General features: G+C 45.6%; 1 protein-coding gene across 1 annotated transcript in view; it reads right to left on the reverse strand.

Moving 5' to 3' along the window:
* TMEM65 (transmembrane protein 65) overlaps nt 1–9,278 on the reverse strand; it is a 60,796-nt gene extending 51,518 nt beyond the window's left edge. The window contains exons 1-2 of the mRNA XM_069731868.1: nt 8,339–9,278; nt 7,830–8,184 (exon numbers count right to left, since the gene is read on the reverse strand). Of these exons, the coding sequence (XP_069587969.1) occupies nt 7,830–8,106 (277 nt within the window). The 5' untranslated portion in view covers nt 8,107–8,184; nt 8,339–9,278. The remainder of the gene's footprint in view (nt 1–7,829; nt 8,185–8,338) is intronic.
* Nucleotides 9,279–25,043: the final 15,765 nt, after the last annotated feature.

Here is a 25,043-nt window from a genome sequence, read left to right on the forward strand (position 1 = left end):
TGTTCATATGTGTATGTATCTGTATGCGTGTGTGTATATGTGGATGCGTGTGCATGTGTCTGTATACACACAATATATACAGTATATATACATTTCCCTTACTAATCTCTCTAACTCACCCCTCCCCCTGTCTGACCACAACCTACCAACATTTTCTTCTCTCTCCCCTCCTAGCGCGCAACCTGCACTCCACAAACTCACTCAACCTCGCAGAAATCTCGAACACCTCAATTTACAATCACTCTGAGTCCCTTCTCCCTCTTACAGACATAGCTTCCTTCCATGACACAGATGCTGCTGCCTCTTTTTATAACACCACAATAGCAGCAACACTCGATTCGGCCGCCCCACTCATGCATAGCAAAACTTGTAGAATCAACAGGGAGCCCTGGCTAACCAGCCTGGCCAAAGAACTGAGACGGGCTTCCAGGATCGCTGAACGGCGATGGAAGAGATTTCGTTCTGCTGAGCACTTCACTGCATACAAGCAGTCCCTTGCCAGCTTCAAGTCCGCGCTCACTGCCGCAAAACAAATTTACTTCTCATCTCTCATATCCTCCCTGATTCACAGCCCTAAACAGCTTTTCAACACTTTCAATTCTCTACTCCGTCCCCCAGCATCTCCTCCCTCTCCTCTCATTTCACCTGAAGAATTGGCCTCTTTCTTTAAGCAGAAGATGGATAACATCAGACAAAGCTTTGGCCCGCAGCCCCCAATGCCCCTCCTCTTGACTTCTCAGCCCTGTTCCAAAGCCAGCTTCTCCACCATGACAGACAATCAGCTCTCCATCTTTCTATCAAGATCACATCTCACCACTTGCACCCTTGACCCGCTCCCGTCCCACCTCATCCCTAACCTCGCAAAAGTCTTCATCCCAACCCTAACACACCTCTTCAACCTCTCACTTACAAACGGTGTCTTCCCCTCATCCTTCAAACACACATCAATCACACCTATCCTCAAAAAACCCTCCCTCGACCCATCCTCTGTGTTCAGCTATCGCCCGATATCCCTTCTCCCTTATGCCTTAAAACTACTGGAACAGCATGTCCATCTTGAACTGTCCTCCCACCTCTCCTCCTGCTCCCTCTTTGACCGGTTACAATCTGGCTTCCAAACACATCACTCAACTGAAAGTGCCTAACTAAAGTGACCAATGACCTACTAACCGCCAAGAGCAAGCGACACTACTCTGTCCTCCTCCTCCTGGACCTGTCTTCTGCCTTCGACACTGTGGACCACTCCCTCCTGTTACAGATTCTCTCATCTCTTGGCATCACAGACTTGGCCCTATCCTGGATCTCATCATATCTAACAGACCGGACATTCAGTGTCTCCCTCTCCCACACCACCTCCTCATCTCGCCCCCTGTCTGTCGGTGTTCCCCAAGGCTCAGTTCTAGGACCCCATCTCTTCTCCATCTACACCTTCGGCCTGGGACAGCTCATAGAATCCCACGGTTTACAATATCATCTCTACGCTGATGACACACAGATCTACCTATCTGGACCCGACCTCCCTTACTGACCAAAATCCCACACTGTCTGTCTGCTATTACATCCTTTTCTGCTCGTTTTCTAAAACTGAACATGGACAAAACAGAATTCATCATCTTTCCCCCATCTCACTCTATCCCTCCACCCAACCTATCCATCAATGTCAATGGCTGCTCACTTTCCCCGGTCCCGCACGCTCGGTGCCTCGGGGTGATCCTTGACTCTACCTTCTCTTTCAAGCCACATATCCAAGCCCTTGCCTCCTCTTGCCGATTCCAACTCAAAAACATTTCCCGAATCCGTGCATTCCTTGACCACGAAACCACAAAAACACTAGTAAATGACCTCATCATCTCCCGCCTCAACTACTGCAACCTCCTACTCTCTGGCCTCCCCTCTAGCACTCTGGCACCACTCCAATCCATCCTAAACTCTGCTGCCCGACTAATCCACCTGTCTCCCCGTTACTCCCCAGCCTCTCCTCTCTGCCAGGCCCTTCACTGGCTTCCTATTGCCCAGAGGCTACAGTTCAAAACACTAATGACGACATACAAAGCCGTTCACAATCTGACTCCTTGATACATCTGTGACATGGTCTCCCGTTACCTATCTACACGCAACCTTCGATCATCTCATGATCTCCTTCTCTACTCCCCTCTCATCTCTTCCTCCCACAACCGCATCCAAGACTTCTCCCGTGCTTCCCCCATACTCTGGAACTCTCTACCCCAACACATCAGGCTCTCACCTACCACGGAAACCTTCAAAAGGAACCTTAAGACCCACCTCTTCCGACAAGCCTACAACCTGCAGTGATCCCCATTTTACTGAACAGCCACATGACCAGCTCTACCCTCGCCTAGTGTATCCTCATCCATCCCCTGCAGACTGTGAGCCCTCGCGGGCAGGGTCCTCTCTCCTCCTGTATTTGTGTGTGCCTTGTTTTACTCATGTTTATTGTACTTGTCTATATTTGCCCCGTTCACATGTAAAGCGCCATGGAATAAATGGCGCTATAAAAATGAATAATAATAATAATGCACAAATATTAATATGAAGCACTCTGGGCCCGATTCACCAAGTCTGCCACTGATGATCAGTCCTCTGGAGCAGCAAACAATAAATCCATCAATCCATCAAGAACGTTACTCCCATCACAGCCTGGAATAATCTTCAGCCATTTTTTTTTGCTGTAAACAAATGATGAATTTGACAGCCACGCCCCCATTGCGCTAGGCTCCTCCTACTTTTCAAAAAGTTGATGTAAAAATGCTAAAAAAACAAACCAGCAACTCGTTTTTACATGAGTTGCAGAAAACTTCTTGCCTAAAGTATCAGAGAGTCCATCTGTAATATTTAAAAAAAAAAAAAATAAATAAATAAATAAATTGGGGCTTATTTAAAGGGGAGGTACTGCAAACAAATTAAACACCATAGCGCGCTCCCCAGAAACTGGAGCATGTGCAGTTTGCTGTGCCTGGTGTGTGCGGATACAGAGCATGTGCAGAGGAGACGTGTTCTCAGCCCACAGAACAGAACATAGGCTGCGCCTGCGCCGGACCCCGCTGCAGCTATATAACGTAAGAGTTGGAGCGTCATCTACATCGATCAGCAGAGAGGCCCTGACTAATTCTACAGGACATTTAGAGGTCTGCTAACGCCCAGCGGACACTTGAGACCAAATTTGCATTTAGATCCTTCCCCCATGGCAGAAAATGTGCATCCATCAACAGGACCCAGGGAGACCCAGTGGCCATAGTATTGGCCACTATCTACTTGTGAGACCCAAAATTATGTGTTGTCAAGTTTTTGTAAAATTACTCATGTAGAGCGCCATGGAATAAATGGCGCTATAAAAATGTATAATAATAACTCTATAGAGGCTATAGTATTAATAAACCCCGCCCACTCCAGTAAACTCCTCCCACATGGCAACTGGCCTTGCTCCTCCACTTTCAGCTCTGGATCCTTCCCACTGGTCTCGTGAGATAAGCAATGTCGCGTGACCGCTGCAGTCCATCAGTCTCTTTACGTTATGGTAATAAAAAGAGATACAAGTGCCGATTCCTCAAAGCTTTTACTCCCAAAAACTGGAATTAAAAGTTTTGAAAAGTCAAAATGTTTTAGATTAACAGGGAGTTGGGCAAATATTTCAAAATTTTTGGCTTTTTCACCCCAGCCTGAATCGGCTCCAGTGCTGGGGGAAGAGCCATGTCGGGGTCTGGCCACCAAATTAAAAGTGACCGCGCTCTTTGTACCCCAGAAAGGTTACTCCCAGCATCAAAGGTACGGCGCAAGGAGGAGCGAACAACTCAGAACAGCAACCTAATTGATTATATAGCACGCCCCTTTTTTATGAATTAAGCCCTTTGTAACTCTAGTAAGAGAAAAGAGGACACTAAAGATTTGGCGCAAATTACGCCATTATTGATAATAGGGGGGGCCAGGGAGTCTCTGAGAAGGATTGAAGACTAAATAGGTCAAAAAAACTTAATCGTCACCCCTAGCAACAGAACGCATTTTTAAATCTTTTCCCATACAGGTTAACAGAGGAAAGTTCTGCCTTGTTGCCATGGCGACTATTTATGTTCTTTCCACTGGTTTTAGTATAGGAGACACTTAAATAATATGACAGGAACCCCCCGGCCCACCAGGAGCACTGATTTCAGTCATCTAGAGAAGCAGACACGTTCCGAAACCCAGCCATGACTGATGGCCGCCGCTCGGTGGATGACTACTGTAGGTTTAGCGCGGTTTTAAGAAATCAGACTGGGTCCCGTGGCCGGGGGGAGGCCGCCTGACACGTTTCCAGCACACATGAATCACTGCTGTGATACCGGGGACTCGCCTCATTCATGGAGGAGCACATGAGGCGACTCCCTGACTGCCAGGCCCAGGACGACGCCTCACATTTTCCATAGAACGTATGGAGCCGACTGAAAACTGAGAAGAAACGGCAGCGGATACAAAGAGCGAGTTATTTCTGGCCGGAAAACAGATGGAGCACAATGACGCCTCAGACAACCAGCCTGATTCTCCTGCAGCACATGCTGGGACTTGTAGTTCTCCTCTAGTCACCAGTTCACTAGAGGAGAACATCACATCTGGCAGTATTTTACCGCAACGTCCAAATGAAACAGAATGCCGAGATTAATGGGGTAAAACATGGGGGAAGAGCAAAACTTAATAGCACTCAATCACATCACACAATATGATTTGTTTTTGTACTTTTATGCTTTTCTTAAAGGGGTTGTACGACGTGAGACGTATTGCAATTCTGTACCTGTCAGGTGAAGGGAAAAAACAAAACAAAACAAAAAAACAGGCATTGGAACCGGTTAGGCTTTGAATGCCTTCACATAGATTAGTTTTTACTTTCTAAATGGAAAATTAAGCAACTTTGTGTTTAGTCTTTATCTGTCAGGGCTCTTGGTTTTGAGGCTCTCTCTGCTCCCCCTTCCTTCTCTGTTAGAGGAAGCAGCAGGGGAGAAGGAAGGGGTCGAATACATAAGATTTCCAGTGTGGAGAGGAGGGAAAGCATATATAGTCTCAGGGAGGGTAAAACAGACTAGGAGGAAAGCACAGGGAGAGGAAATGAGTGCCTTATCTGTCAGATCTCCTAGATCTGATGCTCTCTGCTAACATCCCTTCTCTGTTACAGATAGCAGTCAGGGAATGGGCAGGGTTTCTACACACATTTCCTACGTGGAGAGGGGAGAAAGCATGTATAGTTTCAAGGAGGGTAAAAGACTAGATTAGGAGGAAAGGACAGAAAATGTGTGCAATAATGATATAGACAAGACCAGTTCAGCATTGTAGACTACTAGAAACTTCTCAGCATGGAGAAAGCCATTCCAGCCCAGTATGGCACAACAAAGATTCTCAAAAATGAGGAAATGAATGCCTTATCTGTCAGATCTCCTGGATCTGAGGCTCTCTCTGATCACCCCTCCCTTTTTTAAGTGTTTTACATAGCAAGGCAGGCAGTGGTTGTATACAGATTTACAATGTGGAGATGAGAGAAAGCATTTATAATTTCAGGGAGGGCAGAACAGGCTCCAGATTAGGAGGAAAGCATGTGGAGAGGAAATGAGTGCAGGGTAAAAGCTGATGTGAGAGCTAACAGAGAAAATCCACAAGAAATGTTTGCTCTTCCCATAGCAGATGTATGCAGAAATCCACACTGCCGGATGATTTCTACAGGACGTGGATCTCAATCTGCTTCTAATGTGTTTTGAACTGAAGGGAGTTGGAGTTTGGCAGCCACCATGAGAGCAAACCAATGTATTAGACAATTGCATATATGACAATTCCATAATACTGTATGTCCAGACAATCACATTCCATTTTATCATCCTTTGCAGCGGAGACGTCGGCTGTTTTATGGCTACCTGCATCTGCTCCTGCATAGTCTACCTCAATGCTTTGGTACCAATCGATGCCACTTAATGGCAGATAATGGGCATCTCTCTGCTCTACAGGTTCTTCTCCAAAAGCAGCAGGAGCCATTTAAATCATGGATCATTTAAAGGGCCGGATCACTATTAATCGATTTGTCTTTGCAGCTTTATCATATATGAAAGAGAACAAGCAATAACTGACAAGCAGCCATCGATTGATTTCTTCTGTATATGGGATATAAAGCACAGACTGGCTATAAATTACATAGATGGAGCGGTGTTTGTCATGTGGCACAATGCACAGCGACATCTCCTAGTATTACACGGGAGGAAACCTTCTACATTGTCTCATTAGGATGGCAAACAATGCGGTCCGTACAGCGTTTAATGACAAGCTGACATTCCATTATATGGATGTGCAGATGTAGCAGAGCTGAATGTGTCTGTCGACTCTTTTGGCATAAGAATGCAGTTAAAAAAAAAAAAAAAGATTCCTGGAAACTATTCATTAGGGAGCGTCCCAGGAGACTGAAATATATAGAAGAGGTGTCAAGAGGTAAACCCTCATCATCTGGTGCCTGGTCAAATGACAAACTCAGCTCTGCTGCATCCATAAACACAACATCCCTCCTGAGATCACACGATTATGATCACTGATGGATTTTTCCTCGCTCTCAGTGTCCGCTATCACCGGCCGCTGACGATCACTGTCAAAACTTTGGACAAGACGTTTTGGCAGGTTCCATCTCCAACATTACATGACCGAGTCTATAGGCGACACCTGTGACTATTCCTGACCATCCGCTCTTGCGGAGCTCTTTGCATTGGCTTTAAAAAATGAATATTGTGTGTGTTTGAAGTTGTCAGATGTAGCAGAGCCGAGTGTGTATCACTTGTAAGAAAAACATGTCAGCAGAGCTAAATGTGGTGGGGGCGCAAGTAATAATAATAATATTTATTTATATAGCGCCAACATATTCCGCAGCACTTCACATTATAGAGGGGACTTGTACCCCACGTACCGTATATATATTATATATTTTATATAAACTTTTATTGTGAGCAGCTGACGCTCCGGAATGTTTGGTAATCCGGCAGTTACTGGTTCCCATTGATGTTGGGTCAGTGGACACAGTAGGATTTGGGGATTGTTCACACGCTGCGTTTTTGCAGATTTTACAGCACCAGCAAAGTGAAAGATTTGTGAAGCCTCGCGCACATGCTGATGATTTTTTCCTTGCAGATTTGAACCATCTAATTAATGGGGGGGCATGTAAAATCGGATTAAAAACCCACAGATTTTACGCATTTTTTTCTGACAATCTCGTTTTTACATCAGAAAAAATCTGCGGCAAATATTTATTGTGTGCACGAGGCTTTAATCAATAGCGCGGCCCACATGGATCCCGTCACCGCGCTTCCTGCGGTCAGTAACACACAATGTCACCTCCAGAACGAAGAACATTTCCCATCTGGGACCCAGGAAAGTTGTGTGACAACCTCCATGGCATCAGTACTGGGGTCGGATTGGTAACAGAACTACTTAATAATATCAGACGAGGAGAAAGGAAACTGATACAAAGGGATACAAAGCTCCATCCTCCTCTACAGATGCCACCAGGGCTGGTTTACACTCCCTGAGGTTCCCTAGTTTCCTCCCACACTGACATAGGACTGCTTCCTCCCACTCTGACATAGGACTGCTTCCTCCCACTCTGACATAGGACTGCTTCCTCCCACTCTGACATAGGACTGCTTCCTCCCACTCTGACATAGGACTGCTTCCTCCCACTCTGACATAGGACTGCTTCCCTATATCATTATCCCACATGTGTAAGTAGATGGAAAGCCCCAATGTATAGATAACAGACTAATGCAGCGCTACGGCATAGGTTGGCGCCACATACGCGACCGCCATCTGTTGCGTCTTACCTTGTGCAATAGCTATGGACTCGAATCTGTGCAGCTCCCTCAGCAGGCAGGTCCGCTCGGTGGAGTGCAGGCTGTAGATGAAGTCTCGGGCTCCTTGTGCCGTGTTCAGGGACTCCATAGGCTCCTTCCTCGGGTGCGTGCCCAACAGCCGGCAGCTTCGGAGCGAGACGGGGCAGCTCCCGGGATGTTTCCTGACGCTCGTCCCCAGACAGCTCCATGGCTTGGGAGAGATAGCGGGACGCAGAACAGTCCGGCTCCACAGCGCAAGCATGGACATTGTCCTTGTAGTGCTAATAGTCAATACACAGGTGACTGCCTGGGCCAAGATAGGCAAGCTTCACCGATAAGAATAAACCTCGGGCTGTCAGCATATATCAATGTTTAGATGATTGCCTGGGCCAAGATAGGCAAGCTTCACCAATAACAATAAACCTCGGGCTGTCAGCATATATCAATGTTTAGATGATTGCCTGGGCCAAGATAGGCAAGCTTCACCAATAACAATAAACCTCGGGCTGTCAGCATATATCAATGTTTAGATGATTGCCTGGGCCAAGATAGGCAAGCTTCACCGATAACAATAAACCTCGGGCTGTCAGCATATATCAATGTTTAGATGATTGCCTGGGCCAAGACAGGCAAGCTTCCTCGTAGGAGTGAACCTGTGTGTCCGTCAGCATATATCAACGTTCATGTGATTGGCGGCTGGATCAAGATAGGCAAGATTCCTTGTAGGAATGAACCTGTGTGTGTCCGTCACTATATATCAATGTGCAGGTGATTGGCTGGGCCAAGATAGGCAAGTTTTCCAGCAGGTACGTATGAGCCTTGATGTCGCAAGTTTCACGGGTAGGAATAAACCTTGGTGTGTTGGTCAGCATAGATCGAAGAGTAGGTGACTGCTTGGGCCAAGATAAGCAAGCTTCCCAGAAGGTATGAACCTCGGTGGCTCCGTCCGCCGATAGCAATGATCAGGTGTCTGCCTGGACCGAGATAGGCAGGCGTCACCGATATATACGACCCTCACCGGTAGGTCGGTTTGCATAGATCAATCTTCAGACGACTGCCTGGGCCAAGATAGGCAAGAATCCAAGAGTGAATGACCCCGGCCGGTCCGGTCAGCACTCGTGAATGAGCATAGGTCGGGGAATAACGACCGCTCATCGGGCTCTAGGGGTAATGTTCCGGCATTTCAGAGGTTAATGGCTGATAATCGGGAGATACAGTGCGGGATTAATACACCCGCCTATAAATAGCGCTGTGCACACGGGGGCACGGGCTCCGTACGGCAGACACTCACCCTGCCCCGGGCACCGTGCAGCCGGCACGTCCTGGTCACCTCGGAGGATCAGGAGCGGCAGCAGCAGGGTCAGGAGCAGCGGGCAGAGCGCCGTCCCCGGGAGAGAGGCGTGGAGCAGTCCGCACCTCTCTGTGTGCCCCAGCAGTAATGTCAAACTGAGCGCATGCGTGCTCCGGGCGATCTGCCAGGATGACGCGGACACGCCGGGCGCGTCCGCGATGATTGACGCATGCGCAGTGCGCGTTGTGCTGTTTAGAGGGGCATTTGAGGGTCAGTGTGTACCGGAGAGGGTCGTAATCACGAGCAGGAAGGAGATGGTCACTAATTAGAGTGCTAAAACTTATAGTATGCAATATCTGGGGTGGAAAAATACACTAAATCAACTTGAGAGGTGCATAGGGTTAACCGTTTCATGACATTCCTCCCCCCTCCCCCCCAAAAAAAAAAAAAAAATTCTTGTTTTTACATTTAATTTTTTTTTTGTCCAAGAGCCAAAACTTTTTTTTCACATTTTTATTTTTCCGTCCGCTCACTAATACGAGGGCTTGTTTTGTTTGTTTTTTGGGAATTGTATTTGTGAACGCCGCTGTTCACTTTACCCTATAATGCATTGAAAAATGGGAAATGCGGTAAAATGGGGGGGGGAAGGGGAAGCTCAATTGTTTATTGGGGTTTAGTGTTCGCCGGCGTTCATTGTGCGGTAATAATTACATGAAAATAGGATTCTTCGGGTCAGTCCGATTACAGCGATGCCACGAGGGTTTATTTTAAAAAATTAGTTTAGTGGTGACAAAAATTTCAGACCTTCGTAAAATATTAAGAATAATTTGTTGATATTTTTCTGCCGATGGACCTGTCGAATTTTGTGCGCTGAGCCGTAGTTATTATTGATGCCATTTTGGGGCACATACAGGGTCGGATTGGCCCACTGGGGAAGCGGAGGATTCTCCGGTGGGCCCATGCGTTTACACCTGCTGGCATACAGGGCCGGCAGCTGCCTAGGGCCCCCGCAGCTCCAGGGGCCCGCAGCCAGTGGCGTGTCGCTAATAGCGGCACACCCAGCTGTTAAGGGGCCCGTGACCCCCTGCTAAAGAGAAATGAATATTCACGCTTCCCCATGGGCGTGGAGAGGGGTGAAATATTTATTTCACTTTAATAGCGGGTAGTGTTAGCTGCAGTCTGAGGCTAACACTGCCCACATGTAAAGCCAGAGCGGCTGCATCGGGCCCCCCATAGCGGGCCCCTGCAGGGCGGCTAACACTGAGGGCAATCGGCGGGCAGGGAGCGATCCCTGCAGCTCCGCTGCCTACAGGAGAGAGTGGCAGTGGAGCAGAGCTGCAGGGATCCGATGCCTTCCTGCCCTGCGCTTCATGTCTGACACAGCGCGGCTGGATGACATCATCATTCAGCACGTGGCTGTTTCAGAGAGAAAGCTGCCGGCGACAAAGATGCTGCCGGGATGTGGTGTGGCCGTGGGGAAGGTGCGGAGAGGTGAGTGGTGCTGTTGTGTGTGTGTGTATTGGAGAGGGCAATGATGTGGGTGATGGAGAGAACAGTGGTGGGCAGAAGGCAATGTTGATGGTGGTGGAAAGGACGATGGGGGTGGTGGAGGAGAAGGCTATGATGGTGGTGATGAAAAGGACAATGATGGTGGTGGGGGGAGGCAATGATGGAGGTGTTGGAATGGGCAATGATGGGGTGGTGGGGGAGAAGGCAATGATGGAGGAGATGGAGAGGGCAATGATGGGAGTGGTGGGGGAGAAAGCAATGATAGAGGTGGTGGAAAGGGCAATGATGGGGGTGGTGGGGAAGAAGGCAATGATGGGGTGGTGGGGGAGAAGGCAATGATGGTTGTGGTGGAAAGGACAATGATGGTGGGGAAGGAGTCCATGATGGAGGTGGTGGAATGGGCAATGATGGGGTGGTGGGGGAGAAGGCAATGATGGAGGTGGTGATGAGGACAATGATGGGGATGGAGGGGGCTGCATTATACCCTATGAGGGGAGCTGTATTTTACTGTATAAGGGGGCTGAATTATACCCTATGAAGAGGCAGCATTATACCCTACGAGGGGGGCAGCATTATACCCTATGAGGGGGCTGCATTATATTCTATGAGGGGGCTTCATTATATTCCATGAGGAGGCTACTTTATATTCTATGAGGGGGCTACCCCAACCCCTGCTTCATAATTAAGACCTGTACTACCTTATATTATACCCTGATATTAGCGTGTTTTACGACACAATTGATGGTCTTGAAGTTATTTCTATGTAGCTACATAGTGTACCCCAAGAATGATTTTCTCTGGTGGGCCCAAGGTGCTCCGGTCTGACGCTTGGTACATGCAATATTTCAATGGCTTTTATTGCATTTTGGAAGATCCTCTTTGGAAGGTCGGGGCAGGGTCCTCCTGTACCAGTTGGTGACTCGTTTTTTTCAAGATTATTTGTTTTTGTTATGTATACCTCTTTTTACATGTAAAACGCCATGGAATAAATGGCTAACTATAATAATAGTTTATACGCAAATTGTGGGCTTAGAGTTGTTCATTTTATCAATTCCCTGTCACTTTGTAGTATGTGCCAGTTTTTTCTTACTGCCGCATAGATTATTTTGACAATTGGAGTCCAAAGTGACAGGGAATTAATAAAATTAACAACTGTAAGCCCACAATTTGCGTATAAACGTACCAAAAACTTGGGAGATTTATTGGCGCACAATAGATTATTACCAACACAAAACAATTGGCTAACAAAAGACCTACCTAAAGGAAATTTTAAATGTAAAAACTGCAGGTTTTGCCATCTACATAGATTAGACAATCCACTGAGAATTGGAAGTGTAAATCATAAAATTCATCACGATTTCATATCATGCAAAAGCAAATTCTTAGTCCACGTGATTTTTTTGTCCTTGCAATTATTTTTATATTGGGAAAACAATATGGCCTTTAATAACAAGATTTCGCGAATACTACAATTCAATAGTATAAATAGTATAAGGTAAGGGCTGCATGCGGCTTGGGCCGGTTTCACACGTCAGTGGCTCCGGTACGTGTGGTGACAGTTTCCTCACGTACCGGAGACACTGACTCACGTAGACACATTGAAATCAATGTGTCTCTGCACATGTCAGCGTGTTTTCACGGGCCGTGTGTCCGTGTGCAAAACACGGAGACATGTCAGTGTTCGTGGGAGCACACGGATTACACGGACCCATTAAAGTCAATGGGTCCGTGTAAAACACGTACCGCACATGGACGCTGTCCGTGTGCAGTCTGTGTGCCGTGCAGGAGACAGCGCTACAGTAAGCGCTGTCCCCCCACGTGGTGCTGAAGCCACCATTCATATCTTCTCTCCAGCAGCGTTTGCTGGATAGAAGATATGAAAAATCCTTTTTTTTTTTGTGTGCGCCCGCCCGCTGTTATTTAAATACTCACCCGACTCCCTCGCAGCGTCCTCTCAGCGCCAGCTTCTCCTGTATGAGCGGTCATGTGGTGCCGCCGATTACAGTCATGAATATGCGGCTCCACCTCCCATAGGGGTGGAGCCGCATATTCATGACTGTAATGGACGGCACCATGTGACCGCTCATACAGGAGAAGCTGCGGCGAGGGAGCCGGGTGAGTATTTTAGTAACAGCGGGCGGGCGCACAAGGGGTGGGAGGGGGGTAGGGACAGGGATCTTTATTTTAACCCCTTTCTGACCTCGGACGGGATAGTACGTCCGAGGTCAGATCCCCTGCTTTGATGCAGGGCTCCGCGGTGAGCCCGCATCAAAGCCGGGACATGTCAGCTGTTTTGAACAGCTGACATGTGCCCGTAATAGGCGCGGGCAGAATCGCGATCTGCCCGCACCTATTAACTAGTTAAATGCCGCTGTCAAACGCAGACAGCGGCATTTAACTACCGCTTCCGGCCGGGTGGCCGGAAATGATGTCATCGCCGACCCCCGTCACATGATTGGGGGTCGGCGATGCGTCAGGATGGTAACCATAGAGGTCCTAGAGACCTCTATGGTTACTGATCACCGGTGGCTGTGAGCGCCACCCTGTGGTCGGCGCTCACAGCACACCTCCATTTCTGCTACATAGCAGCGATCAGCAGATCGCTGCTATGTAGCAGAGCCGATCGTGCTGTGCCTGCTTCTAGCCTCCCATGGAGGCTATTGAAGCATGGCAAAAGTAAAAAAATAAAAAGTAAAAAAAAATGTGAAAAAAATAAAAAAATATAAAAGTTTAAATCATCCCCCTTTCGCCCCAATCAAAATAAATCAATAAAAAAAAGAATCAAATCTACACATATTTGGTATCGCCGCGCTCAGAATCACCCGATCTATCAATTAAAAAAAAGCATTAACCTGAGCGCTAAACAGTGTAACGAGAAAAAAATTTGAAACGCCAGAATTACGTTTTTTAGGTCGCTGCGACATTGCATTAAAATGCAATAACGGGCGATCAAAAGAATGTATCTGCACCAAAATGCTATCATTAAAAACGTCATCTCGGCACGCAAAAAATAAGCCCTCAACCGACCCCAGATCACGAGAAATGGAGACGCTACGAGTATCGGAAAATGGCGCAATTTTTTTTTTTTTTTTTTTTTTTAGCAGCGTTTGGAATTTTTTTTCACCACTTAGATAAAAAATAACCTAGTCATGTTAGGTGTCTATGAACTCGTAATGACCTGGAGAATCATAATGGCAGGTCATTTTTAGCATTTAGTGAACCTAGCAAAAAAGCCAAACAAAAAACATGTGTGGGATTGCACTTTTTTTGCAATTTCACCGCACTTGGAATTTTTTTCCCGTTTTCTAGGACAAGACAACGGCAGATATTAATAGCCTGGAGAGGGTCCACGGTTATTGGCCCCCCCCCTGGCTAAAAACACCTGCCCCCAGCCACCCCAGAAAAGGCACATCTGGAAGATGCGCCTATTCTGGCACTTGGCCACTCTCTTCCCATTCCTGTGTAGCGGTGGGATATGGGGTAATGAAGGGTTAATGTCACCTTGCTATTGTAAGGTGACATTAAGCCAGATTACTAATGGAGAAGCGTCAATTATGACACCTATCCATTATTAATCCAATTGTCTGAAATGGTTAAAAAAAAACACAAACAAATTATTAAAAAGTCTTTTAATGAAATAAAAACACAGGTTGTTTGAATATTTTATTATTCTGGTAATCCACCTGAAGACCCTTGCTCTGTGACAAAGAAAAAATAATAAACCAACAATATCCATACCTTCCAAGGATCTGTGACGTCCCACGATGTAAATCCATCTGAAGGGGTTAATTTTTTTTACAGCCAGGAGCTCTGCTATAATGCATCTATGCTCCTGACTGTAAAACCCCAGCGAATGAATGGAAACTAGGTCAATGACCTGTAGTTACATTCATTCGCGGTGATGAGCCCTCTGCTGGATGTCCTTCGAGCGTGGGAAAAAATCAGAAAAGCTCCCAGGCTCGAGTTCATATGAGGACAACCAGCAGAGGGCGCCTCACCGCGAATGAAGGTAACTACAGGTCATTGACCTAGTTTCCATTCATTCGCTGGGGCAGTACGGATGCCATACGGATTACATACGGAGGATGCGCAAAATACGCTGACACCCCCTGCCTACGGAGGAGATACGGACCACTATTTTGGGGACTTTTCAGCGTATTATGGCCGTAAATTACGGACCGTATTTTTATACGCTGAGTGTGACGCCGGCCTAAGGGTTTATTAACCTGAGCCCATGAGATATGAATGAGTCACATATAATTTTGGCTGCATTTCCCCTGTAACCAGTGCAGGACACAAACAAGCTGATATACTTTACTCAGTCGATCTGTTTCCCTGACTCTCGGTGAAGCGATTCTCCCACTTGTGGGATTGTTTTGAGTGTTTTCCATTGTGGAATGTACATGGTGCAGCCTCCACCCTCCACGCCTCATCCACAAGACGCTTTGTGCTGCTGTTTCCCGCATGTGAATATAAGGGTTGTTATCTTTGTTCTAAATTCTGAACTGTTTGTATAAGTTACTTTGCCAATCGGCAGAACTAACCTGCTAAAATCAGCTACTGTACAGTGCATAAAAGGTAACTCCAGAAGAGAAGACATCAGAAGTCAATATTTTGGTTTTATATGAGCCACATTTTTTTTTATATAATTCTAATATAATGACTCCCAAATTCAGTGTGTCCAATCCCCTGTCAATCACTGTTGTCCCCATTATCTAAAAATCAGCGTCCACCTAACTTGATCATCCTCCCTGTGTCACTTACAGGTTTTACAGTTAAGTCCATATATATTTGGACAGAGACAACATTTTTCTAATTTTGGTTATAGACATTACCACAATGAATTTTAAACAAAATAATTCAGATGCAGTTGAAGTTCAGACTTTCAGCTTTCATTTGAGGGTATCCACATTAAAATTGGATGAATTGTTTAGGAGTTTCAGCTCCTTAACATGCGCCACCCTGTTTTTAAAGGGACCAAAAGTAATTGGACAATTGACTCCAAGGCTATTTCATGGACAGGTGTGGGCAATCCCTTCGTTATGTCATTCTCAATTAAGCAGATAAAAGGCCTTTCAAAACTAGAACCCGTCCCACATAAAAACAAGGCAGAAAAATAAAAAAGTTATGGCTCTTGGAAAATGGTGAGGAAAAATGCAAAATCAAAATATATCCAAGTTCGGAAAAGGTTAAAAAAAAAAAGAAAGTGTTCACTACAGTGAAATCGGAAAAAATAAAATGGAAAAAGAAATAAATAGTTGTTTCTGGGTCTTGTTATTATTCCTGCATGCAGCAAGCGATCACTGGGTGTGTGACATAGAAATCCTGACTTGTCAGGTCGCCAACATCTCTTTACACCAGTTCGTCCCTTGAAAACGGCTGAGGTTACAGTTCTGGAACTGGTTGTGATGCAAGGTTTTAATGATGTGCCAAATAAATGCGGCTCATGTCATTGTAGCTGTGTAAAGTGGTCACGGGCGGTACCATGACCGAGCTGCTGCTCCATGACACCCCGGAACTTTACAGGAAGACCGAAGCCCAGTCCCAATGTGCCGTCATGTGTGGGGTGTATCACACTCACGTGTAGGCCACAGGCCTCTGCCGTCTCCAGGCTTCTGTCTTCCGGAGCCACCCGCACATAACTCAGAGGCTAAGTTACGTGTAAAAAAGGACCAGTAAACAAGACTGTTTTACAATTAGTCTACATGTATATCTGGGCCACTGCGACCGTTTCTGCTTGTGAGCACTGTTTAAGGTGGCTGAATAGTTGATTTATGAACCACTGAAAGTCTTTGGAGGATCCTACACCTTGAGGTTTACAGTACTCCAGAGTCACCAGGAGATTCAAATACCCGTTTGCTGCTTTGTAATGGTATTTTAGTAGCTGCTATCTTAATCCGATGAATTTGTGTGTCGGAGACCTTCCTCATTATGCCTTTATCTGCACAAACCCATCTGTGCTATCAGCCACAAATCTCATCACAGTACGATGATCACGCTTACGTTTTTGTGACATATCTAATGACATATCTAATGTTTTCATACCTTGTGAAAGGCATTGCATTATTTGACGCTTTTCAGCAGGAGAAAGATTCTTTTTCTTTCCCATATTGCTTGAAAGCTCCAGCTTCAGAGGATGAATGCAGTGAGGGACAGAAGCCGCGCATATGCGTGAGATAACTATTGCACTAGCGATTATGCCGACCCTTGTAGGTTATGCTATCATGCCCACAGTGACTTTCCTACATACCCCCCTCTGCCCAAAGCCGAGGGGATGGACAATGTCTGCCAACCCTAAGTGCCTATAGGGGGACAATTTTGTATGGCCTCTTATGAAGCTATGTCCCGGTGGGCCTCAAGAACCCTACATTTTTTAAAATTCACCCTAGCGTGAGGCTCATGCTTGATGACACGAGGGTAACCTAGCAACTCAGAGAACCTGACCCTATTATTGATACCTTTTTCCGATAGTGTTTTTTTAGGGAATGTAACAAAGTTTCTGCCCCTGTAACAACCCCAATTTTGACTTCTGACTGGGCCAACAGGCAAAGTATTTTGAGCTGGTCCCTATCCTTCCAGTGTTTTAGTAGATTGCCATAATATATGGGGAAGGGCTTCCTTTTCCCTGGTCAGTATATTTTGTAGTTGACCTCTACCACTTTTTACACCACCTCATTGGGTCCCTGCCACTTGGTAAGGAACTTGCTCTCGACTGTGGGAACTAACACAAGTACCCGATTCCCAGCTCTAAATTGTCTCACTGGGGCCGATTGATTATAACTCTTGGATTTTTCCTACTGGGCCTTGAGGAGTTGCTCTTTTACCTGGCCCCTCACATTGGACCCTCAACACAAGAGATCACTATGATTTTCAAATTGCGGCTAACGATTATCGGCCCGGTTCCCGAGGAACATCATTTAGCACACTTATATTTTCCAGAGAACCTTTAACTGTTAAGTCCCTGAGCTGGGCAGTCCCAAAGTTGTCCTTGGACTCCTCAAGGTCAGGGACATTGGCTTCAGGGGATGCTTCCTCATCCTTTCTGGCCAGTATAGGGAAAGGAAATTCACCATTTACATCATGTGACCTTGTTACCAAAGCCAACTCCCGGTGGCATAGATGACTATTTGGTGCTATAGCTTTAGCCCACAAGTCCCAGAACGACAGAAAGTCATGGCCGACAATAATAGCATGCAATAAATCTTTGACCACTCTTCCTTCATGGGGGATGGAACCACATCTGTGCGTATGTTGACTCAAGCCATAGGATAGTTCTTGGCTTCTCCATGGATACACCTTACCTACACCCCCTTCCCAGGGACCAGCAGACGTGCAACTGTGGTTCTTAATAGGGTCACCAAACTTCCTGAGTCCACGAGTCCAGACACACGTGAGGTCCCTCACCAGGATGAGGTACTGCACTGCACGCGGGATGTGCAAAAATGAAAAGCATCAGCTTATGGAGCAGTCCATCGGTTCTGAGACTAGAGGACAATACTCTGATATATGGTATGAGATGTACCCCTTGAACCCGGCTCTGACCCCTTCTGGGTCTTTGGGTGCCTCTCAGAAGTGGTCTTAGTATCTTCTTTTGCATATCCCAGAAAGGTGACCTCAGGCTCCCTTGATTGCTCAGGGAGTTCTCCACAGCCAAGTATCTTTCCACAAAGTCATCTGCATTCTGGGGGATCTCCTTGGGCAACCAGCTTTGCATGGATTTAGGTAGTGAATGGATAAATTGGTCTACTCCCACTCTTTAGTCCATCTGTGCAGGACAGCAGGTTTCAGGCTGCTACCATTTTTGCACCAGGAGTGAGAGGTAGAATGCCTGGGACCGGGGAGGCTTCTCCCTTTGGTATAGTTAGAAGTGCACCCATTGCCCTCTGACTGCCAGGGTTACATCCGAACGTGCCATAATCTCTACCTTCAGCGTGTCGTACTCCTTGGCATCCTGCAGAGGCAACATTATAGTAATCTGCGATTCCATAGTAAGTTAAGACCTCTGTCCATTGCTGTGGGTGCAGTTTATCCCTCTCAAAGACAGTTAAGAAAGCTTTCCACAGTCATTTTCTGCAAATCCTTGCCTACTGGTCACCTCACACAATTACCTTCCTTTGGCTGGCGTGAAGAGGTGCTGTCTCTCTGACCTGGACAGTTTCTACCAAGAGTGCTATCTGCTGCTGATGCAACTGCTGGACCAAGAGTTTGTTGGTTTCTTGTTGGGCCTCCTGCTGCCACTCTTTCTGCTTCTGTTGCTGCAGATTGGCCTGTAACAGCTGCTTAACAAGTTACTTTATTTTAAGACTGTGTTTTCAATACCATTGCTTCCTTTACCCAGGATATTCAGTCTTTAAACTGTAATTACCTGTGCTCTTTGGAACTTGCTGCCCGCATCCAAACACCAATTGTAGGGGTTCACGCTCTCGGGCAGCCACTTGGAACATGAAGCCACAGGGTTTTAATATCGCACGCAGCATAATGTTTATTTCCAGTGGTTGAACAATGGTGAAAATAAAACATAAACATAGAATTCCTAGCCTTGTCCATGCGCCAGCTAAACAATATAGACCCTGGCTACTTCAGACACGGCTGAGCTAGTCCTAGTTCGGTCATGCAAAACCGCTGACGTCCAAAGCAACCAGAAATACTTGCAGTTTAATGCACTCGGACAGTGCAGTCTCTTCTCAGAGAGGTTCTAGCTTGTCCCTCACAAGTTCTAACACAACCCGCTCTGCTCAGCTTCTCCAGCCGACTGACCAGTGGGCACATGGCCTGGTTCTTAGTCCTAGCTATCCAGGCGCACCTAATCATCACATGTAGTGCTAGATGAATTGATTGAATGAATGATTGAGTGATAGACAATGAACCTGGTTATATATAACCTATAGATTGCTTCTCTGAAGTGCAGAGATTACAGAATTTTGTTTCTAGATACAAGAAACCATAAATCTATCACAGGAGCCGAAAGCTTTGTCTGTGATTTACAATAAGACACAAAATAAGCCTCTCAGCTGGATTAAATAAAAGCAGCTCCGAATATAAATGTAAATCTCCCCATGTTTCTTCCCCATGCTGAGGAATTGATGGCTACTACTTTTATTTATTGAGATATATCACTCAGAGATTGGATTATATTGTGAGGAATTGGACACATTAAAGCAATTTATAGAATAACAGTATTTCTGAATAATTTTTAATTCTAGCTGCTTCAATTACGTCGACATATTCCCTGGGGTGTACAGAGATTGTCACCATTCATCTCAGTCGCGGCTCCAGTCGCTGCACTTATTTTGAGGTGTGGAAAGAAATCCATACAAACACAGGGAGGACAGGCAAACTCCAAGTATATGTGGTCCTTGGTGGGACTAAAAATGATAATGATAATAATTTAACTAAATAATTTAAGTAAATCGGTGAGGCAAGACAATTCTTGAAATGCACTCTGAGAAAATCATTAGTAGTCTCTCATTGGAAGGAAAGACAAAACCAGGGTAGGAACTGGAAGTTTGACAAGACCCAATGAGAGAAGCAGGAGGTGGACGGAGAGATGCATGAGATTGACCCGAACCAGAATAGAAAATTTGAGATCAACTAAAGTAGGAAGAAGGAAATGGACAATGGAGTGGGTGGTAGAAGGTAGACCACAACCAAGTTAGAAAGCAATACAATAGAGAAGAACCAGTGCAAAAATCAGGAAATGGACCAGAGAAACAGTAGAAAGTCAGTGATTATCCAGAGCAACAGTCAACCCTTGGAGATGGAACTGATCTGGTGTAAATGGCAAGAAATGGTTCAGGACCAGAGGAGAGCGTAGTCGTGGATCCAAAGCAGAGTGTGTAGCAGAAAATATATAAACACTAGGGTGAAAAGCAGAAGATAGACCAAAACCAGTGAACCAAAGCTGGAGATGGACCAAAGCAACAGTAGGATGGACCAAGACCAGACTAGAAAATAGGAAATGGAACAGGACTAGAATAGACAGAAAGAGACTGTTTAGGCACAGAAGTAGAAAGCAAGAGATGTACCAGAAATATTATGTATGTGGCAGAAAATGGACCAAAGCTAAGGTTGAAAACAAAAGATAGACCAGAAGCAACGACCAAAGCGGGAGGTGAATGGATGGGCCAATACAACAGTAGGACAATTGAGCTGAACCAGAACAAGAGTAGGCAATGCGAAATGGAGCAGATATGGAATAGACTGCAGGGGATGGTTTAGGGCCAGGGAAGAAAGCAGAAGATGGACCAGATTAAAGTCGAAAGTTGGAAATGGAACTGATCTGACTTAACAGTAACAGGCAGTTCAGAACCAGAGTTGAAAGCAGGAGATAGACTAGAAGCAAAGTGTGTTGAAGAAAATAGACAAGCAATAAAGTAGAAAGCAAAAGCTGGACTTGAATGGGTGTAATAAGCAGAAGATAAACCAAAACAGCTGTAGGATATTAGAGATGGACCAGAACCAGAGTAGAAAATGGGAAATTAAACAGACCTAGAAATGACAATGAGAAATGGTTCACGGACAGAGTGAAGAGACGGATATGGACTGGAACCACATTAGGAGCTGGAAGATGGAAGAGACCTAGAGTCATGAGACCTAAAGCATGACATGCACCAGAACCATAGTTTGGCGGGGAAGCTGTTCCAGAGAAGTGGACTAACAATCGATCGGACACTTGTTAAACTGAGGTGCCAAAGCAAAGGTATCTACTTGTTCTTCAAATCTTAATACATGCCAGGAGGTTTGGACTTGAATGTTCAGATTTTCAGGTTTGAGTACACAGCTTAGTCACCTCTTGGTGGTGAGCCATACAATGAGACTGAGACGCAGTATGAGGATAGACCAGGGCTCAGAAACAGGAGATGAACTCCAGGTTTGAGAGAAGGTCATATTTAATTTCCCAGAAGAGTATTACATGGCCAGTAAGCCTCCTTACATTGACAGGTCAGGGCCGGTATGTCACTCTCCACAAAGGTAAATGTTACCCCTTAGACCTCAGTCCAAAGCCCATCACCTAGCCAGATCAGATCTCATACTTTTCACTGACGAGGGGCAGTACCCCGAAACATCGTGTCTGCAAATTGAGATTCCTCTCTGAAAAAAAACAATTTGCAGGTTTGAAAAAAAGGAATCCAAAAGAAATGCAGGAGAGGAATTCAATGGTAAAAACCAAGATCAGGATCACAGTCAGAGGTAATGCAGTAACAATCAATATTAACCTTGCATTGCACCCAAGGGACACAGTCTGGATGTCATTTACAATGTAAATGTGGCTATTGCCCAGGGGCAGAGAAGGCAGCTGCGAGCAAGGGAACAATGCTGCAGCATGGAGGGGTGAGATGAATTGCTTAGGAATAAACTGGGGAAACGCCACTGGGGCATTGCAGAGATTAAAGGGCATCACTAAATATCTACATAGCGAGTACTGTAGACAGCTTTTAACTCATCATTCATCTTACTTAAGAGTGGAGAACTTGACTTGAAGCCAACATATGTCTGTATATCTGTATGGTACCAGATGTGACCCTAAGTCTTGGGCAGACAATTGTGGAATTTGAAGGTTTTAAACCAGGGTATATGAAAGTTTCCTTCGTCTTCTGAATTCACAAAGGCCAGGGAGGATTTGTGACTTCCCTTAGAGATCAGAGACACTGGTAAAAGAAATGTAATTTTGGAGAAAGGCAGAGTCAAGTGCAAAGTGATCTAGATTTGGAAAATTACTGAAAGTTGGGAAGGATAAGACTAGCAATGGGCACGTTTTTTCCTTTTTTTGTGATCTCTCCTGTAAACGAAGTGCAACTTTGGTTGTCACATAAATTGATTAATTATGGAGAAAGATTACAACCTGCTAATTTATCTTTTATATGGCCAGCTAATTATACATCGAAGCCTACATCGCAGTTTATTAACTCTTAGGCTATTTTAGATATAGTTGAGGATGGACTTTTCCTTCGAGTTCATTGAAGTCACATTGGGACATGAGAGGTATATCTGGTTGGGGGATAGAGGGAATTGATTGTAAACTGTTGTGCTGTACCACAGGCGAGCCTGTACGTTACACTCATATAATTGTCACATTTCCCAGGGTGGTAACCAGCGTCGGACCAGAGCACCTTGGGCCCACCAGAGAAAATCATTCTTTGGGTCCACTATGTAGCTACATAGAAATAAATACAAGACCTCCAATTGTGTGGTAAAACACGCTAATAGTAATAAATCACTTGGAACTCAAATGGTTTCTCTCAGATGAAAAAGTGAACATCACATTTATTTGTGCATCCAGTTCAAAGATTATTTAAACGTTTTCGGTCAAATCACAAGACCTTCATCAGAAAGCGGCCCCCGGGACTACTCCACACAGCGTGACGGACCGGACGTCTATGAGCGCCATATGCAGCGGCGGATACACGCCCCCCTTCTCCCTTCAGGATCTGTGAGACGTTCCAGGTGCGCTTTCCAGCATGGGTTGCCTAGGCTCATATACCCCATTGTCCTATGCTTCCAGTTTTGTTAAAGATATTTCTGATGAAGGTCTTGTGATTTGACCGAAAACGTTTAAATAATCTTTGAACTGGATGCACAAATAAATGGGATGTTCACTTTTTCATCTGAAAGAAACCATTTGAGTGCCAAGTGATTTATTACTATTGGATTGACGGGCTGGAAACCTGACTTGGGCACCACACAGGATCCTTGAGTGCAGTGTGTTTTGTCTTTATCTGTAAAACACGCTAATATCAGGGCATAATATAAGGTAGTACATGTCTTAGTTATGTAGCAGGGGTTGGGGTAGCCCCCTAATAGAATATAACCTAGCCTCCTCATAGAATATAAAGTAGCTCCCTCATAGAATATAATGTAGCCCCCTCATAGAATATAATGCACCCCCTATAGAATATAATGCAGTCCCCTCATAGGGTATAATGCAGCCCCCTCATATAGTATAATGCAGCCCCCCACAGAATATAATGTAGCCCCTCAGAGTATAATGCAGCCCCCTCATAAGGTATAATGCAGCCCCCCATAGAATATAATGTAACCCCCTCAGAGTATAATGCAGCCCCCCTCAAAAACACCAAAGAAAGCATCCTTCACACAAAGAGAATAAAATCCATGTAAACTTTATTAACAATTATTTAAACAAATCAGCAGTAATGGGTAAAAACCACAGCACAGGAGAAAATAGGTGGGTTGTCCAGGAAAACAAACTCCAAATATGGTAACAGTTACATCCTAATAAAAACATAGCATAACAGTGTGCCAAGTGACCATGTACATACATGCAAAAAGGTAACAATAGCAGTCAAGGTAAATACAAGTGTATATATTAAAAATTACCTATGGAGCACTCCTGGAGACCCACCACACCCGACGCGCGTTTCGCAATGAAATGCTTCGTCCAGGAGTGGTTGGGTACTGGCCAGTGAAAGTATATGTGTCCCTAAGGACCAATGAAAACGGTGCTTGAGTTAATTACTTAATGGAATGCTCCTGTGTCCACACACACACACACACACACACACACGCAGTGGAATAAACAGAAACAGCTGACCAATAAAAAACAAGGAACAGAGCATACGTCAGAGACAAAAGGCCGTAGCCATGATCACCCCACACGATCCAGCAATCGCTCCAAGCATCCGAAAAAAAACGCCCACCCTCCATGTTGCGGCCGCCAAACACAATAACATACAGCTGACGAAATATCAGGTGCGCCTCCCACAGTAACCATGGCCACCTCATATAGAATAATGCAGCACACTCATAGGGTATAATGCAGCCCCCCCACAGAATATAATGCAGCTCCCTCATAGGGTATAACGCAGACCCCCTCATAGGGTATAATGCAGCCCCCTCATAGGGTATACTGTAGCCCCCTCATAGGGTATAATGCAGCCCCCTTATAGGGTATAATGCAGACCCCCTCATAGGGTATAATGCAGCTACCTCATAGGGTATAATGCAGCCTCATAATAGGGTATAATGCAGCCCCCTCATATAGTATAATGCATTAACCCATAGAATATAATGTAGCCCCCCCACATAGGCTATAATGCAGCCCCCCCCCACATAGGCTATAATGTAGCCCCCCCTCATAGGGCATAATGCAGCCCCCCTCATATAATATAATGCAGCCCACCTGTAGGGTATAATGCAGCCCACCCATAAAGTATAATGCAGCCCGCCTCATAGGGTATAATTCAGCCCCCTCATACCATATAATGCAGCCCCCTCATATAGTATACTGCAGCCCCCTCATAGGGTATAATGCAGCCACCCTCATAGGGTACAATGCAGCCCCCATAGGGTATAATGCAGCCCCCCTCATATAGTATAATGCAGCCTCCCCCCACAGAATATAATGTAGACCCTCATAGAGTATAATGCAGCCCCACATAGAATATCAT

The sequence above is a fragment of the Ranitomeya imitator genome, chromosome 6 (genome assembly GCF_032444005.1).
Source record: "Ranitomeya imitator isolate aRanImi1 chromosome 6, aRanImi1.pri, whole genome shotgun sequence".
Lineage (NCBI taxonomy): Eukaryota > Metazoa > Chordata > Amphibia > Anura > Dendrobatidae > Ranitomeya > Ranitomeya imitator.